We start from the raw sequence: 19,130 nt of genomic DNA on the forward strand, positions 1-19,130 counted from the left end.
TATTTAATTCTGTCGTGTTTACGGTTTTTAATGGTCCGTGTCTTGAAGAAATAAATTAAAGCAGACATGCATAACAGGCAAGACAGACAAATACATGTACATCGAAAAGTATAGTACATTGCTGACAGAGAAACGAGGACGCTACCTGGTCTTCTCGAGCCGGTCTGGTTCTTTGCTATGAAATCTTGAATGTCTGTACCAACATCACACTTTTCTAAAACAAGTCTGACCTGCTCACAACTCTGAAATTTTGAAAATACATCTTTATGAAGTACTGTGATAATTGCAACTGACAAATCGATCATTACAATTAAAAACATTACCCAATTGTTTAAAAAGGCATTGATAAAATTGCAGTCTAAAGAAACAAGACACTTGTACTTGTATTTTTTTCTTGATTCCTTCATTGGTCAAAACTGGAAACATTAAGTGCAATAACATTTATTTTTTATGTCTTAGATACTTTAGATTTACTTTAAAATCTTAATATTCAATTAAGTTTAGTACTATCCCCGTTAACAAGTTGCTATTAATAAAACTAGAACACGTATTCAACGTTGACTCAGGGTCTTCTTGAGCAGAAAAGGTCTTAAATAATTAAACGGAACAGATGTTTGTTGTTTGTACTCCAAGTTAATTAAAGAGACACTGCAAATGGCTATTAAATCAAGGACCTACTTCTCTTATGCAACAATCTTCAATGTTGTTATTTTCTTTAACTAATATAAAATAGGAAAAGCATGGGAAATGCAATAAACATATACAACCACAATACTACTGCATGTATTTATGTCAAATATTTTTAATTGGAACACGTATATGTTCACTGCGGATCCAAACAAATGCTTTTCCTGTGCATGAAGTATTGATTTCTTCAAAGACTATGAAAATACATTTGAAATAGTGACTATGCAATAGTAGAAGCTAGCCCTCTTTGCCTTCTTTGATTGTAAGTTTTAAATTCTCTGCTTAAGCACTCATCAGAGAAAATTGTGAGAAAACTGGAATATAAAACCCAAAACGAATTTTCTTTGTTTGATCTCGACAACGAACCTGGATCGTCGGGCTCTCTTCCGCTTTCATCACCATTATATGCAAAATTAAGCCAAGACCTACGGTAAAATGAAACCCAGGGACCGCGAACCTTGCGGGGATAAACGGAGTTACAAATATTGACTAAAGTTAATTAAATTAATAATAAAAACAAAGTAAACTAATTCACATCTTTAAGGTTAACAAAAAGAAAATTTATATCTTTCAGGAAGAGCGTTTTACGCTGAATTTATTCTATTTTAACACAATATTAAGTTTTATTTCACACACAACATGGTGTTATGATTTCATTGATGTCCAGATATAATCAAGAGGAGTGATCATTGGTTACAATCAAGAGGTGTGATCATTGTTTCCTATAATCAAGAGGTGTGATCATTGTTTCCTCTTAATGTGAATAATCCGTAAGTGGTTGCAGCATGTCTGTTTTTTTCTTCTCCAGACTAATATTAACAAATGTTTTTAAGACAGTCTGCGCAGGCAGTCCAGCGCAAAAAAAAGTATAATCGCTCCAAGAAAACTTGCTTCAAGATCTGCAGGGCAAATTGCCATCGCTCATAAATCGGTTTTTTTGTAACCATCCACAACGAGTTTCTGCTGAAGATCCTATTATTACGCTTCACCGAACAATTGTTTGTGTCTCTTTATGACCGGTTGCACAAATTATTTTATCATACTACTTAATGTGAGTTGTCTCCTTCCATCCGCTATACGTCTGAAACAAGCTTCTGAATTGGGAAATAAGAAAAGAATTCTACGATTTAAGAAATTAAACAACCAAATTTCGTTTTCGCGACTTTCACATGAAAAAAGCGGTGATATTTAATTTTTAAGCGTTTTAATTCAAGTTGGCTTCATAATATAAACGTCGAAATCACTGCTTAAATGTAAAGTCCTACACGGGCGACTTGAGACAGTGTATGTGTATAGTTTAAGACAATGTAAATGTAAAGTCCTACACGGTCGACTTGAGACAGTGTATGTGTATAGTTTAAGACAATGTAAATGTAAAGTCCTACACGGTCGACTTGAGACAGTGTATGTGTATAGTTTAACACAATGTAAATGTAAAGTCCTACACGGTCGACTTGAGACAGTGCATGTGTATAGTTTAACACATTGTAGATATATAGTCTAACACAGTGTAGATGTATAATCTAACATAGTGACGATATAGTCTAATACAGATATATGTATAATCTAACAGTGTATATGTATAGTCGATACAGTCGACTTGAGACAGTGTAGATGTATAGTCTAACACAGTGTAGATGTATAAACAGTGTCGATGTATAGTCTAACACAGTGTATATGCATAGTCGATACAGTCGACTTGAGACAGTGTCGATGCATAGTCTAACACAGTGTAGATGTATAAACAGTATCGATGTATAGTCTAACACAGTGTAAATGTATAGTCTAACACAGTCGATTTGAGATGGTGAAGATATATAGTTTAACATAAAGTCGATGTATAGTCTAACACAGTGTATATGTAAAATTTAACACAGTGACGGTATAGTCTAACATGCGTAGATGTATAGTCTAAGACAGTGTAAATGTATAGTCTATAACAGTCGACCTTTAAGAAAAGCAGGGTAGAAACAACATAAAACCCGTTGCTGAGATTAAAAGGGTATTCTGCCGTGGATTCTTAAAGGGCAGGAAAAATACAGATTATTTTCAATGATAATGATTTGAAATAAGAAGCCTTGTTATTCTATGCAGTAGGGTAATTACAGTCATTGAAACTGTGAAGTATACAACCCAGTATCAATTTTATATGTCATACAAATGAATGGCTGGAATCTTACTCACCTTCACTGGTTTTTTGTCAGAAAGAATGTATTCATTTGTCAAAAAGAACGTATTCATTTGTCTAAGTCTCTACATGATGAATCAGTAAAAACGGAGATGGATTTTAAAGAGTCTCAAATAAATTTGGCGTTAGAACTAGCATACTATGGTATTAAAGGAAATCATTATTAATTTTAAAAGTAAAATACGCTCTGCAAGATATTTTATTCTCCAGTTTCAGTTATAAGAAGACACTCTATTGTTTTTTTATTATTTTCTCGACAGATTGAGTCAAATTCAAAATATGCTTTAAAAAACTTTATTCTGTTTGATTAACTACAATTTAAAACATTTTTTATCTAAGTTCTATCTGCTGTCTCTGTCAATCACAGGACGACGGTCATCTCTAAAGATTCTGGTATACCCGAAGATCCTCCTAACAAAATAAACATTATCTTGTGATCGACTCTCAGTTTACAACGGTGCAATGTTTTGTATGGTTAATTTTTATTATTTGCTGGATTTTTCAAAACTTATATGTTATGTTTATCTGTATTTTACACTCGACCTTGTCCAAAATAAAGTTAAAGTGACATTTATTTTGTAAACAACGTGATACGTAATTAATATTTCTCTATGAATATTGGTTAATTATTTAGATCATTAGAGTTAGATGTAAACATTTTTATTTGAATTTGAGCCTAGAACACTAGATTTCCACTTGGAAATTCCTAAATTTGTTGACAGCTTTGAGTGTTTTAGAAAGGAGACTAACCTACATCCTGGCTTTATTATTGTTTCTTAGATTTTTAGATTAATGTTGCTTACTTGAAATATTAGTCATTCTTGCCTTAACATCTGAAGCAGAATCAGTCTTATTGTTGTGATTAGTTTGGTCTAGAATGTTTTACTCAAATTATTCTTCACTGCAATTACAGTAATATTCTTGGACTAAAACGTTAATTTGGAATTATATTGGATTCAGACACGGACATTTTGGATTTTATTATTGTGATACATCAAAGATTCTTCACACAACATTACATACCAGGCCGATGGCACATTCACACATTGGAAAATGCAGGCACATTAACATATTCAATATTGGACTTTATCTGGAACACCGTAGGAATTCAATTGGAATTCTATACATTTGGACTTGTGATAAAACTTTTAGGACTATATGGGATTGAATTAAAAATATTGTAAGTTCTTTTAAAAATTCCACTTGGCATTATACGGAAATCAATTGTTTGTTAAATTTCAAAAACTCGATTTTGGCTCTGTTCTGTTTTTTATTTTAAGAGAGAGAGAGAGAGAGAATATTATTGATATTGTTCTCTTTGTTTTTTCTTATGTTATTAATAACTAAGCAGTGGAAATTAAATACTAATCTAGATAGTTTAGATGCGTTAGCCTACTGTTAAAACAACATTCATATATACGTATTAATGCACCATTGGCGGAGGACAATTTGATATGCCAACAGTATTGGTATATCAAACTGCTTGGTACCAACACCTTAAAAGGTAATGTAATTTTTAGCGTATATATATTAGGAAAAGTGTAATACTGGAATATGACTTACTTCGTCTTGATCTACGCATATGCGGGAATCAACATTTGTACATCTCCACAACAAATCTCGTAGAAAGTAGATTCGACTCTCCTCAATGTCTTGAAAGACCTAATTGAAAATCGATAGTAGCAAAATATATGATATTTAATTGGACAACATTCTAACAAATTACTCACAAATTTATTCGCAACGATTAACTAAATTATTGTGATTTGAGATATTAACGAACTGATTAACTGATATACCTATTTATCATAGTAACGTGGGTATTTATTCACTCTTTTTCTCTACATACAAAATTTATTTAAAAAGTTCTGAATATTTTGTTGAAACGTTTTGTTTTCTTAGAACTTGTAAATAAATTTAACGCCGATCGATAGATAGAATAACAATTTAGAAAATGATCTTTAGATGTACGCCATACACATCAAGATATATGCGTGTGGCGTAACACAAATGAATGGTTTCTTTTGCTGTTTTTTTTAAATTTATTTTTGTATATTAATTTGTTTTGTTTTACTGCGAGCTTAGCACGATTTTTTAGCAAGTGGTAGGATACAAATAAAATATATCTCGTTGTATCCCTGTTCTTTATTGTTTTATTTCCTCGAATCTATATCTCTCTCCTTCTCTAAATGTTCGATTATTTTACAATCAATAAACTTCATTGTCATGAAAACATCACACAAGTACACTAAACTATTTTGATATTATTATGTAAAATGTTAACATCCATCAAATCATGCAGTAGGTACCAGCTATCAAATCTACCATAATCGTCCTGTAGTAGATAGCATATTAAATGCCCCATTTATACATGTTACGGCCGAGGGATTTGTCATCTTTAATATGGAGTAAAAAATCTCTCCAAGTTATGTGTCACAAAACATACATTATCATAAATTGTTATAACGTCCGCCAAGTATCAAATCACGGAATGGTATTCACGTCCTAATCTTCACCCTATGTTTTTGCAATATAAAATCCGATAAGTGTTCTCTGTTTATTTGTAGCTACATAACGGGATGCTTTGGGTTTAATATTGGTAACATTTACATCGCACCAGTCTTTGGTAAAGAACTTAGCAACATAATAATGTCGAAAAAGAGCTCTGTTTAAAATTGTCTGTTTACATTTATCTGAACCAGCAGTGTAGTCCGCTTGGCTCATGTATGTATCTGTTTGTCCTTTTGGGAATTCTCAAGCCAACCAAAACCCAAAACATTCAGCTGTACTCCTAAACTGTTTTGTTCTAATATCATCGCGGAGAATGATAATTTCAACTACTTCCATTTGAGGCGCGAAATTGTTTGCAATTAAATTTTGCACATTTTCAGGTTGTGGAAGCATGGATATTCCAGGACTTAAATTTGGTGATTTTTCTTTTAAAGCCCAGATGTATTTGGTAGAGCTCGAAAAACCACCCCAGCTGGTGGGCATCCTGTGTGATTAGTCCTGAACACATATTGTCACAGACTTAGTATCCTGAAAATCGCCAGTGGTAACTGTACGCCAATATGTAAATGTTCTCCTTGATAACAATTTTCTTTAAATTATCATGCGACTTTTGTTAACTATACATTTAAGTTATAAACTGTATAAATGAACTATCTTTAACTAACAATATTGTCATTACAGTATTATACCATTATTTGATAACCTGTCAGAAGCGCAGAAATTAAACATTAGAATGAATCTCCACAAATCAGACTGGCAAACGATTAAAATGGAAAAGAGCCCAATGGCGAAACATATATCTTCTCTCTGCCATACCTTCAACTAAGTAATACTGACAGGGATCGCCCATAACTCAAAATGGAGCACAGAAAAAGGAAATCCAGAGAAACCTATTGGTTTCGCCGGTTGCGAACACTCAAACCCAGCTGTTTAAATCTAGAAAAATACAAACTGGCAGTTGTCTATGAATATGTAACAATCAATTTACAAGTACCCCAAATAATATTTTTCTGCCATTAATTCGCTTTCTCAAACCCGTGGTCTTAACTCATTTTTCTACAAAAACAATGTTCTAAAATAAAAACATCATACCAATTTTTAAATTTATTTTAAAAAGCGTTTTTAAGCTGTTAATTAATATTCGTTTGTTGATGCAGTACTTCTGTTGAACATAACTTGTGCAAGTTTTGAGAAATCACCAATTCAAGAAAATATATGGTCCTTTGATCTCATTGGATAGTTTCATATTTTGATACCAATGTGGGTATGTGAGAAAGCTTGCCAGTAGCTTCTCGAGGGTCGGTGGTTCTTTCCGGGGATTTCCCGGGTTCTTCCTCCACCATTAATACTGGCCGCCATGTATAGCCTATCGTGTGCTGAAAAAAATGGCGTTAAACCCTACAACAATAACAAGGTATTTTGATACTCTCATAAGTTTTGAGGTAGAGGGTATGCGCGCGTAAAATATGAAACTTGTATTTATAAATAAGTAAATTTTCAAGTTGGTTGCAATTTTTCTGCAATCTAAAAGCGACCCCCCACGATCCGCCCCAATTACCAAACAAACATAAAACACTCTGTCCAGTGAAACTTTTGTTCTAGCCTTTTTCCGCCTTACAAGCACTAAAAGTAGGAAAGTTCAAACTTATTCAACTTGATCTATTATTTCATTGTATATCGTCTATGTATATATCAACATCAATCATTATGTAGATTCTGTATAGTACTTCCTTTTTGTGTTTTGTTCCTGTTTCGTTAATCGTCTTTTTGTGGCTTTGTGCCGTTCAGAAAGGAACTGGAAGATTCCGAAAGCAGTTTGGCCTTTATCAATTGTTTGATGCAGTGCATATAGGAAGGCCATTAAGTTAAATCTGTTAAATCTCTTTACTAACTTGAACTATTTACTTAACATATCAAACACGGAATTTAATTAAAAATGATAAAATATATTTACTCTGTACAGAAAACCAGGGCCTAATGTGGGGGAGGGGGGAGAGGATGGAGCCGGCACCCCTCCAGCTAAACACAAGAGCGAAATGTAAGGACGTTTCCTAGAGTAAGTTTAATTTAAAGTTAAATGATAGATATATAGATATATACATTATTCGTAGATAGTAGCTACTCAGCTGTAAACATGTTTTACCGCATGTACCTAGATGGTTATAGTGAGTTTGTATGTATTAAATATACGTTGGACAAAAGCTATCAGTCAATGTTATATATCACAAATCAATATAATATAAATACCTTGTACTTAAAAACATTAAAGTTCAGATACATCAGTACATACGATTTCCTTGTAGTAGCTTCTCTATTCTTAACATGTTTGTACCTGTTTAGTACAGCTATGTTCATGTTATTCGATATATCAGGGTTCAGTTACATTAGATCAAAATTCAGGTTGCAATTCCGCAGATAGAACTGCAGTAGTAAATCAGCTTTTTTTAAATCATTTTTATCTACGATATTTTAAAGCCTGAGTTTGCAGCCTCAGTTTAGAACACAATTCTTATACAGGCAACAGTTGTTTTATAAAATCAGTTGGCAAAACGTTTTAATGTTAACTGCTCTAAATTTAAATGAGAATTATACATATAAATTGAAAATACTTAAATCGGAGAACTTTTTACGTTAAACAAGGAATTGATAATGGTTTGTCCTGCTGACATTAGGGCTCTAACGTATATGATAACGTCTTTTATATATAGATTTTGTTTGTTCTTCAACTTAGAGTATGAGTGTTACATCATAAATTGGTCTGGTTTCATAGAGTGCGCTGATCAAGCCAATTTGTTCGCTGAACTGTATATAGTAAGTAATCATACCTTACACACGACCTCCATGTCGTTCTCCCAATACTGACGGACCCTTTCCAGGTTTTCCAACGCGGCCTGATAGCTCTGGTCTGAAAATTTTTAAACTCATTTGTATTATCATTCATCCTTTACTAATATCCAATGAACAAAATCAAATTAAGCTCACTCTGTGTAACACTATCGCTTCGCATGCTTGCGTTTTTTGCTCATTATTAAGTATGTGTTTACTTTAACAAAAGCAAGCACTTTTATGAACTGGAATATTCCCTGGACGACTCTCTTTAGAGCTCTTTAATGATATTCATAGTCTTCGTACACCTTCTCGTGTAGTTGTACCCCACCCCCATTTCAAAAACGATAAGCATCAATGATATAAAAGAATGCATTAAACTTAGCCAATCAATTCATCAATTTATAATTTCTAACCAGATTCGCCATGGGATCCATAACACTGTCAACTTGTTGGAGTTTCAGAGCAAACGAAAGCTCGATATGTAAATAAACATATAGACTGCTCATTGTCCTTTTCTGTTTTCCAGAACAGTAAGTGTGCTCCAAACTGAATGAGACACTATCTATTTAGAAGCATACCGTCTATCCAAAAATATTAACGAAGAATACAATAATGGAATTAATCTTGAAACTCTATAGTCTCTTTGTAACAACACGATCTATAACAGCATGGAAAAAATATTCCATCAAAACTTTGCAAAAACATGAAAATCGGTGCCATGATTTACTCAAACACTGAAGAGAATATAAAACGTATAAAACTTTACCACAAAGCTAAAAAGACAAACCAACGGAATGAATACAGTCATTTTAGAAACAGTGCATAAAACAATTTGAACTAGCAATGACCATCCATAAAAACACCATTCAAAAGGACCTAGACTATAAAAACACTAAACCATCTGGAGATGTGTAAATTAAAAAAACAAGACAACTTTGGCATTCCACACTAAAGTTAAAAGGAATCTTAATAAATTATAGCAAAGGAAAACCTCAAATGCTTGTCGATCAGTTTAAAACAGCTTTCATCAAAAACGTTTCAAACAATATGTTAATTTTTATTAAAACAAATACAACCTACCAAGCCATAAGATAGCAACATAAAGTGTTAAAGATTGTTGCCAAATATAAATATTTCCAAAGCAGGTGGACCAGACAACATTGCCAACATAATCCTGAAAACCTGTGCCCACCAACAAGCCTCTGGATTGCGAGCTATTTTCCAATTGTCGGTTGACATTGGATGCTTAGCAACTAACAGGCTGGATGCAAAATGTAATCCCAGTGTTAAAAAATACAACGCACACCTTGCAGAAAATTACTGACCTTGTCCTTTACATCGGTCACACGCAAACTTATTGAACATATAATTTGAAAGCATCTTCCTAACCACCTGAAAAAAAATAATATTCTAACTAAACTGAACTTCGCTTTAGATCGGGATATTCTTGCGGAATGTAACTTCTTGTAACAATGCATGACCTATTTAAAAACAACGACAAAGAAATAGAAACCGACATGGTGATTCAACAGTTTTCAAAAGCGTTCGATGCTGTGCCACATCGTACATTATTGTTCAAATTAGAAAACTATGGAATCACTGGGGCACTAAACTGCAGCCTAGAGATATTCTTGACAAAGCGACACATGAAAGCAGTAGTAAATGGAGAATCATCTGAAGCGGTCACTGTCGACTCTGGTGTCCCTCAAGGAACGGTGCTAGGTCCCCTCCTCTTCCTTTGCCACATAAACGACCGTCCAGACTGTCTGAAATCTCAGGTTAGGTTGCTTGCAGACGACTATCTTCTTTACAGAACAATTCAAAACCAGTTTGACCGCCGTAACCTCCAGAATCATCTTACTGCCCTCACAAAATGGGCGGCAGGTTGGGGTATGATGCTACCAGATGCTACCTCATGAGTATGACAAGTAAAACAACAAAATCATCAAACCTCATCACATTAAATAATCACGTACCACAACAAGTGAAAACACATATCTTGGGCTAACATTATCTGAGTACTTCAAGTGGGAATCTCGTATTATCAAAGCGACCAATAATGCAAACTCTTCATTGGTATTTCTCAAAAGAAAGACATTGTCCACAGACATGCAGACGATACACCTTTCTAGCAGTAGTCAGATCTATTTCGATGTGTAGTCCGTGATCACTGTTACACCAAGGATATCGACAGAGTCGAGAATGATCAACGCCTGGCAGCAGTATCTGCATCTGGTGACAACAATACCAGTGAAGGACGATGCGTCACCAAACTGTTAAATGATCTGGATCAATCAGCCCTGTAAGACAGGCGAAGAATGATCCGACTGACATACCTCAACAAAGTGGTTGATTGTTTAGTGCCAGATCTCTTACCCAACTTGCGTTTAAAACCAATAATACACAAACAGATCTTTTCCTAACTTCGTAACGAAAAATATTGTAGAAAAACAAGTAACAAACAGCAGTAGATGTTTTGTAGTTCAGTATTGTAGAAGAGAACAATTTAGAAATTCTTTTTTCGTAAAAACAATTTTGGACTGGAATCATCTTAATGACAGTGGTGTGTGCGCGCCAACAGGGGAGAGCATCAAAACAGCTCCAGAACACTTATACTGGCTTTGCGTTGTATACTTTCCGATTGAGATCCAGATTTACTATTGGAGTCAAAACTATGTCGTCTGCGTCCAATATAAGTAATGTCTTGTTTTAATATTTCTAAAAGAAATTTCAACAAAGAAAAAGGAGGAAATCTTGTATACATTTGTTCAAAAAGATGTAACTCTAAAATTTACGGAATTATTGAGATTATCATAGAAGGTGAACGATCGCACATGTTGTTTGAAAACATAGACCCGCCCAAGCAAACATAGCGACTGTGTTACTAAGGAACCTAGTGTTTGATGCGAAACGCCAACAAGCCAACGTCACAGCTCCTACTCTCTGTGAAAAATATTTCTTACTTAAGACCTATTATTTGGATACCATCACTCGAAGGAACATCTGCCAATGGAGCTACAGTGTCATTAATTAAGTCTGACACTTTGTTCCGCATAATTTAGTCTCACTGGGTGTTAAAGTTCATGGGTCACGTGACTCCACTCAGCTGAATGTACCTTGTTAGTGCAAGTAAAAGTGCATCACTAACTTTGATAAGCAGCAGACCCTAAACTCATGACCGGTAATGCACTTTGCCTGATAATACTTCAAACGGCGTTCAACTAAGATAATCTAAACTGACATTTACTAAAAAGGCTCTTTCAAAAAATATCTGTATAAGAACTTTTCATCAAACTCCGGACAGTTACTGTAAATAAAATCAAACTTAACAGGACATAGATCCCATACCATGTTACTGGACATGTTAAAATGAATTCAGACATACGACCGACATTGATCCCTGGGTCGATTCCCAACGTCAGGAATTTGTCTTAGGGTCACATACTGTGTGTATGTGTGCAGTTGTGGGGGGGGGGGGAGGAGAGGCGGGCAACGAAAAGCTGCATAGTCTTAGAAAATGTTCTCACAAACTGCCCTATAACACATGAAACATATATTAACTTAGTCATAGTTTGGTGATTTGTGGATTTTAAGCTTGAACGTTTTGTTTAGACATTTATGAGAATGTGGACCTTGCATTGAAATCATAAAACTCTTGATCTTGAGCTTTCGTTTTGACCAATCACACACACAGTTACTTTAGGAAGGTCCTCTCTAATTGGAAGACCAATCATACACGCAGTTACTTTAGGAAGGTCCTCTCTAATTGTTTGATGATTCAACTAATATTTTGATCATATGTTGGCCTAGATTGAGTACATTAGTGTCTTTCTGATGAAAACGTGTTCAATTATAGTTACAACTGATTCTATATGTTACCGGCTTGCTCCATAGCCTCTCGGCACTTCACTACTTTTGTCTTCAACTGAAATGAAAAATGTCGGCTTTGATGACAAGAGTTTGAATGAAATTAAAATTTTAATAATTCATATTAAATGAAATAACAACATTTCAATGAAAATAATATACAAGTATACGTTCATCCTGCTATTTAATTCCTAACATCTCACATAACCATGCATGTGATGTAGAAAATCATAAAGAGATGCAGACAATTCATGTCTCTTTTCTCTCATGTTATCTATGTAATGTAAGTATGAGTGTGTATATATGTGAGTGTGTACACGTAAGTATGAGTATGTACATGTAAGTCTGAGTTTGTGTATGCATGAGTATGTATATTTCAGTATGAGTTTGTATATGTATGAGTGTGCATATGTAAGTATGAGTGTGTATATGTAAGTATACGTGTGTATATGTAAGTATGAGTTTGCATATGTAAGTATGAGTTTGCATATGTAAGTATGAGTGTGTATACGTAAGTATGCGTGTGTATACGTAAGTATGCGTGTGTTCCCCCCTGCAAGGAATATTATTTATCAAGCTTTACATCGAACAATTTGGCATGCATCTAATGAGTGTCCGATCACAAAATAAAATAATAGACCCAACTCATCCATGCAAATTTCAAAGAATATATCAAGATTTTGGTATTTTCAGTTGAATGGCAAGAAATCAATCATATTTGGCCAGTCTAACATAATAGAACGTTACTTTTTGAAGGATGATTTAGAAAATATCATCGTTTTTAATAGTTTTCATCCTGAAATATAGCAGAGAAAGACCAGTTCAATTGAAGAGCTGATTTATAGAACATACACAAGTTTGGACAAGGAAATGTTTCTGCGTTTATATATATATATATATATATATATATATATATATATATATATATATATATATAGTCCCCCCACCTTTGGAATGTATAATCCCAGTTTAGAAGACACAATGTTCTTACTTCTCAGATTATTCAAGATGATTGTACGCCATACACATTTCCAAAACATTGCTAAATCTTTTGCTTGCAAGTAACAAATTAATTTCATAAGACTGGGAAGGACGTCTACATAAATCTTACTCATGTATATCTGGTGAATATGGATAAATTGCTTCAGGTGTCAACTAGAGCAATTGATACTTGTAACTCTGTCAGACCGGAAAATATGTTTTGCCTAACATAAGTACAAAAATACACTTTTCCTAGTGATGGATCGATGAAGTGTAGCAAACCGTTTGTGGCTACTAAACAAGACTCAATGAAATCAAACTCATATTAGTAGCAGGGAAGTGACAGTGTCAGAACACTTATAACTATTCTAGATTATTACCATCTCTTCTAATAAAACGAGAAAGCACCCATTTCAATATAGGGGTAAGAACATGCTGTTTGACAGCCTCTCAATAAATCCTTGACAGTGAAATAATATAATATAATTTAATATAATATAATATAATATAACATAACATAATATAATATAATATAATATAATATAATATAAAGCTGTCGTACAGGTTGGAGAATTTTTAATTCGTTCTTTACGGAGAATTGAACCCAGGTCCGCGGGTAAACGGCACCCATCGCATTACCTGCAACATACTAGTCCATATTCAATCACGACTAAGTATACATCACAACTGAGTCGGTGTTATCTGCACGCGAACGCAGCAGACAATCAAGAAAGATTTTTTTCACAGACAGGATCAGGCCCACATACATAATGAACAGCAGTGAAATGCAAGCAAGCGGTGATTTAAACTCTCTTTAAAGTACTTCACAATGTTTTGACAGAAACTTAGCGAATATATTAAATAGATATTTGACATGATTGCTTATTTGACACTGCACATATATGAACACCAGCCGCTCAGAGAAAATTCGTATACAAATTTCCATAACTGGGTCAAGAACACGCAACTTGTATGTAAAAACACTAATTAATGTTTCTTGTTCACTGTCGAGTCCAGTTTTAATTTGTCACTTTTTCTCTCAGCCACAAAGCAATACCGTCTAATCTCAACAATGGATGATGGAAACGGAAAAATGTACAATTGTTTTCTGAATGCACTGGTATCCCTGCATGAGATGGTAAAATTATTACAAAGTCACGCCCCTACCACTTTTACTGGAAAAATTATAACCATTAGATTGTCTCATGGCTGTTATGGACTTATAGAACCCAGTCACTAAACACGCAAATTTGAAACTGACCATTGACCTAAAATCAAACAGGTTCAAGTAAAATGGTGGCCATTGGTGTTTGTTTTATTGGTAATGTTTTTGCCACGCTGGTAGACACCAATATCTCTGTTCCACGACTGTTAAAGCAAATTAATTAAACATTACAACGAGATTCTTCAAACATCGTAAATCGACTGGAAAAACGGGAAACTATGCTTTACATCTCTGTCTCCTAGTTCATAACATTTAAAAAATGATTGATTAATCAACACACTAAAAGTATATGGATAATAACAATTGACTTGCTTTATCTATATCTTTGGCGGTGGTTGTTGACACGTTGTTCTCGGACACCTTCAATTGCTCTTCTTGTTGTACCAACTCCCGACATTTAGAGTGGTAGGTTTTCTGGCCCTAAAATCAAACATGATGTTAACGACCAGAAAAAATGCACAGCGTTCTGTGATGTGTTTGCACGTGTTAATAATGTCAAACCAATAATCCATTATTAGTGCTAATTTTTACGTTTGTATCCATTCCCAATCAGTTTATCCATTAAAGAGAAACAAATTGAAAATACATATTTTAAAAATTATTTCTGAAACTATGTCTAATACAAAACTAATGACTCAAGAAATGAAATAAAACAAAAAACGAACATTTCATGAATAGAAACGATAATAATGTGTTGACGTTTATGAAAAAGCAAAATAATACACACTAGGATGGATTGCTTTTTGTAAACACGCAAAACTTCTTGCTCTTTGCCTTTCGAGTTGAAAGATATTCTCAACTTTAGCGGATTTTCGTCCTTACAACATAAAGATTTTTTCCCGTATTTCCTCAATTGCGCAGTCGAACTGTTCCCTTATCAGTAAAATATACTGATAGCTTTTATGACGATTATCTAGAAAGCTATTCATGTATGTATGTGGGCATCCATGATGATATATGGCAAGCGTACGTTAAACGCATGTATTGCGGTCACTCCATATACTGTACTTCATTAGTAGGAAGTCTTAGATCTAAAAAAAAATTAAACTAATGCGAACATGCATAGGTACAGAGAAGTTACTGAGAATTATTGTATTAACGTTCTGTCGTATACTTCGTGTGGGCCAAAGTTGTTCGTGTGATCGTCCAGGATTACTCTACAAGTTTATTGGTTAAACAAGCTGGTACCATTGTATTCTTACATCAATCATCTTGTTGAACAAATTCTTCTTTGCTTTATGACTCTCCTTCATTTTGTCTTCGTACTGTTGAGGTAAAATTTAGAAGAATATATATATATATATATATATATATATATATATATATATATATATATATATATATATATATATATATCTTTTTATGCATATTTGATTTAATTTATATTTGATTTAATTTAATTGTTTGTAACTTTTAAAATCGTTTTGTTTTTAATTTCATTGCATGTCAAAGTAATTTAATTTTGTTTACAAGGAATTTTATATTTTCCAGAACTTAGTTTGACCTGACTGTTTAGTAGTAAACACCAAACTTGTATCTTTTGCTGACCTAGTTCCTGGTCTTGATTGAGAATCAAGTAAACAACTACTTTTTTTAAATTCATTTTTAATGTGTGAATGATAATAGTGAAATCGAGACTGTACTGGAATACGTCACCTTAGGCATGTGAATACCTTCGAAAATGTTATGGAATGTGATCATGTGACCCTCTTACGGGAATATGTTTTGCGTATTCATTGACTGTGTAACCTTTGTCTATAGAGAAATAATATCAGTTGTGCTTTTACTTTGGACTCTGGAAAAGTGTTTGTTTGTGACCAGTTTGGAGTTACGTTTTAATTTTTATTCAAATCATTTGGATTCTGAAAGATTAATTCTTTTTCCTGAAAATATTTGAATGCTCATACAAAATTATCGGACACAGACATTTCCTTAAAGTTTATTCGGAATTCAGACACCGGAATATTATTTTCTGTGATTCACAAAGAACTGTAAACACATCAGCGCTATACTGACCACAGTATACGTCATCGTCTTCCATTTTGGATTTTTCGTCGGGACTCAAACTTAAATTCATTAAAACATTTCTTTACTAGGACTTCTAAAATTTGATTCGTGGTTTATTCTTGGATTATTTTTGGACTTGATCTACAAAACCCTAAGTTCTTATTTTTTCATTTTTACAGTGTTTTTCCAGAGAAACAAATTTTTTGTTAAATTTTTCAAAACGTGTTGTTTTCACTCTTTTTTAAATACTGTTTATTAGAACCTAAACACGTAACATAAGAAATTGGGTCGCTCGTCCTCGGGATTTTGGCTAAATTATTTCAGAAAACTTTATTTGAAATTTTAATTCCCCATGCTTTTGAAATCTTTAGTGAATTCGGCAAGCTTTTTCTAAAATGTCACCAAAAGTGAAGATCTTTCTTTCAAGTCCTACCCAGGACCAATTAGACCATTTCAAAAAAGATGAATTAATTCAACTTGCCAGAAAATATGATCTTTCTGAGGTAAAGGCTTACTTAACGAAGCAAGAAATAAAAAAAATATTGTGGTCCGTACTTGGTAGAAAAGAATGTTTTGGACAAAAGTGCTTTGGTTTCGATCAGTAAGTCTGCATCAGACTCTGACATAAAAGTGAAGGATTTAGAATTAAAATACAAGACTAAATTATTGAAGTTGAGGAAGCCGGAACTTCAGAAAGATAAAGAAGAAAAACAAATGCAGTTGCAATTGGAGAAAGAGAAAGAATAAATTTAAATTTATATCGTGGATTATTCTTGGATTATTTTTGGATTTGATTCATAAAATCGTAGGTCTTATTTTATTATTTTTAGCGTTTTTCCAGGGAAAAAATTATGTATACATTTTTCAATGCTTGTTGTTTTCACTCTTTCTTTTTTACTGTTCATTAGAGCCTAAATACGTAACACACACACACACATAATATATATATATATATATATATATATATATATATATATATATATATATATATATATATATATATATATATATATATATATATATATATATATATATTATTGATTGCACTCATACTAGAACAGTAATAGAATAATAACGTTTCCAAAAATAAAGCTAAAAAGAAAATATACTTTAAATTTCTAGTCACACAAACGTATGTTTATGTACTACTCATTTTTTTACATAAAGGATACGTGTATGTTAGTAATGAACGTGCATAGGTACGTACGTTATATCACTGACATTCGTGATGTAGTTGCGTATATAAAAGAAAATACTTTAAAATGACCAAATGCGATGTTTAAAAAAAATTAAATAACCAAAAGAAATTCACATGTTCTTTCGATTTGTTTTTATCGTGACAGAATATAGATTTTCACACTGTTAATTAACACAGTTGCAATGTGGACTCACATTCATGAGACTGGTATCATATACGAATATTTGCAATATCTAAGGTGATACAGACAGAAAAAAAACATACATCACCTGTTTCGACATTTGTCGTTGTTCCTCGGCAAATTTATTGATGCTCTCGGCCATCTTAATGTACTCATTTCCGGATTCCTCGTGGGATTGAGCTATTTTCTCCGTCTGCAATTTTAATTCCTGCCATCCTGCCCCTAAACCACTGGAAATGGACAAAATTAAACATAAAGTACAATTTACTTAGTTCTGTCTATGACCTATCATTCATTTTCCATCAATGGCTAGTGTGATGGTATGCATCATTGTATATTTGGATGTAAAAGATATATGCGTGCAGTATCAAACACATAATAGTTACCCCTTCATTTATTTGTATGCAAGGATGTTGTTTGTTTGATAATAAATATACCAAGATTCTTTTTCAATTTGAATTCAGACAATGTTTTTTTGATTGCCAAAAACTCATTTATTTTATTCGGTTTTCTTATTTCTTGTCAAATATTCTTAAAATATTTATCTAATTTTTCAAAAGTTTGTTTTTAAGATTTCGTGTTTGATACTTTTCTCTTAAAGATACCTTTTTAAATTCCATGTAATTGTTCGCATGCTTTATTTTTAAGTTTTTATTACTTGTAAGCTCTTTACAAATGTTAATTCTATAATATACCATTTTAATTTTGTCTTAATTAGATACTTTTATATATAAAATTTCAATTTGAACCTATTTTGGTACAATGTTTATTTTGTTATTTTCAAATTTGAAATTGTATTCAGAATTGTCTTAACATCTGTTAAATTCCTTGTGAGTTTCGTAAGTTTAGCATCATTTATGGTCTCGGCTATTTTGACAAAATACTCTTGTGGTTTTTATATTATCTGCTGTATTCCATGCCAGTGTCGTATTTGCGGTGTTGCTTTAATTTGGACTCTGATTTTTGTTTGTGGTTTCCGGCGATTTATTTAAGTCTGAGGTAAGTCCATGTCAGTTGTAGACTTTTATTACTAGTTTTAGTTTGATTCAAATGGCAGCCATGTTGGACATATGAAATCAGATTACAATTATTATTTACGGTTCAGTACCCACGAATGTAGCCCCAGTCTGTTTGTAGAGAATTTTCTCCTGTCTCCTTTTGGTGATGGTAAAGAGTTAGATTTGGGCATTCTTGGTATGGATTTGAAGGCAATTGTTTATTCTTTAGAATATGAGCTTATGGTGTGGTTGTCTGTGCGCGTTTCGGCGACAGTGCGCAGTGAGTAATAAGGCCTTGCTGTTGATCCGGAAGTGAAATATGCGTTCTGTTGCACGTTGGTTTATTTACAGTTCGGCCTCTCAAAGAAAATGCCGGTGAAACTATGACAAGAACTTTATCGTGAAGTCATAGTTGAAGGTGTTTAAGATTAACATCTGATTTGTATCCAAGCAAACCT

The 19,130-nt window shown here is 33.3% G+C and overlaps 1 protein-coding gene across 3 annotated transcripts in view; it reads right to left on the bottom strand.

Annotated features, from left to right (window-relative positions):
* Positions 1 to 19,130, bottom strand: part of LOC149775753 (proline-serine-threonine phosphatase-interacting protein 1-like) — an 87,466-nt gene that overhangs the window by 3,041 nt on the left and 65,295 nt on the right. For 2 of the 3 annotated variants that reach the window (XM_089943081.1, XM_089943080.1), the window contains 7 exons: positions 17,763 to 17,904; positions 15,491 to 15,553; positions 14,601 to 14,708; positions 12,095 to 12,140; positions 8,212 to 8,291; positions 4,439 to 4,537; positions 146 to 242 (listed from right to left, as the gene is read on the bottom strand). In XM_089943081.1, coding sequence (XP_089799207.1) covers positions 146 to 242; positions 4,439 to 4,537; positions 8,212 to 8,291; positions 12,095 to 12,140; positions 14,601 to 14,708; positions 15,491 to 15,553; positions 17,763 to 17,904 — 635 coding nt within the window. The remainder of the gene's footprint in view (positions 1 to 145; positions 243 to 4,438; positions 4,538 to 8,211; positions 8,292 to 12,094; positions 12,141 to 14,600; positions 14,709 to 15,490; positions 15,554 to 17,762; positions 17,905 to 19,130) is intronic. The other variant, XM_089943082.1, reaches the window with a different exon arrangement.

Source organism: Sinohyriopsis cumingii, chromosome 19, assembly GCF_028554795.1.
Source record: "Sinohyriopsis cumingii isolate HCF-2022 chromosome 19, ASM2855479v2, whole genome shotgun sequence".
Taxonomy (NCBI): domain Eukaryota; kingdom Metazoa; phylum Mollusca; class Bivalvia; order Unionida; family Unionidae; genus Sinohyriopsis; species Sinohyriopsis cumingii.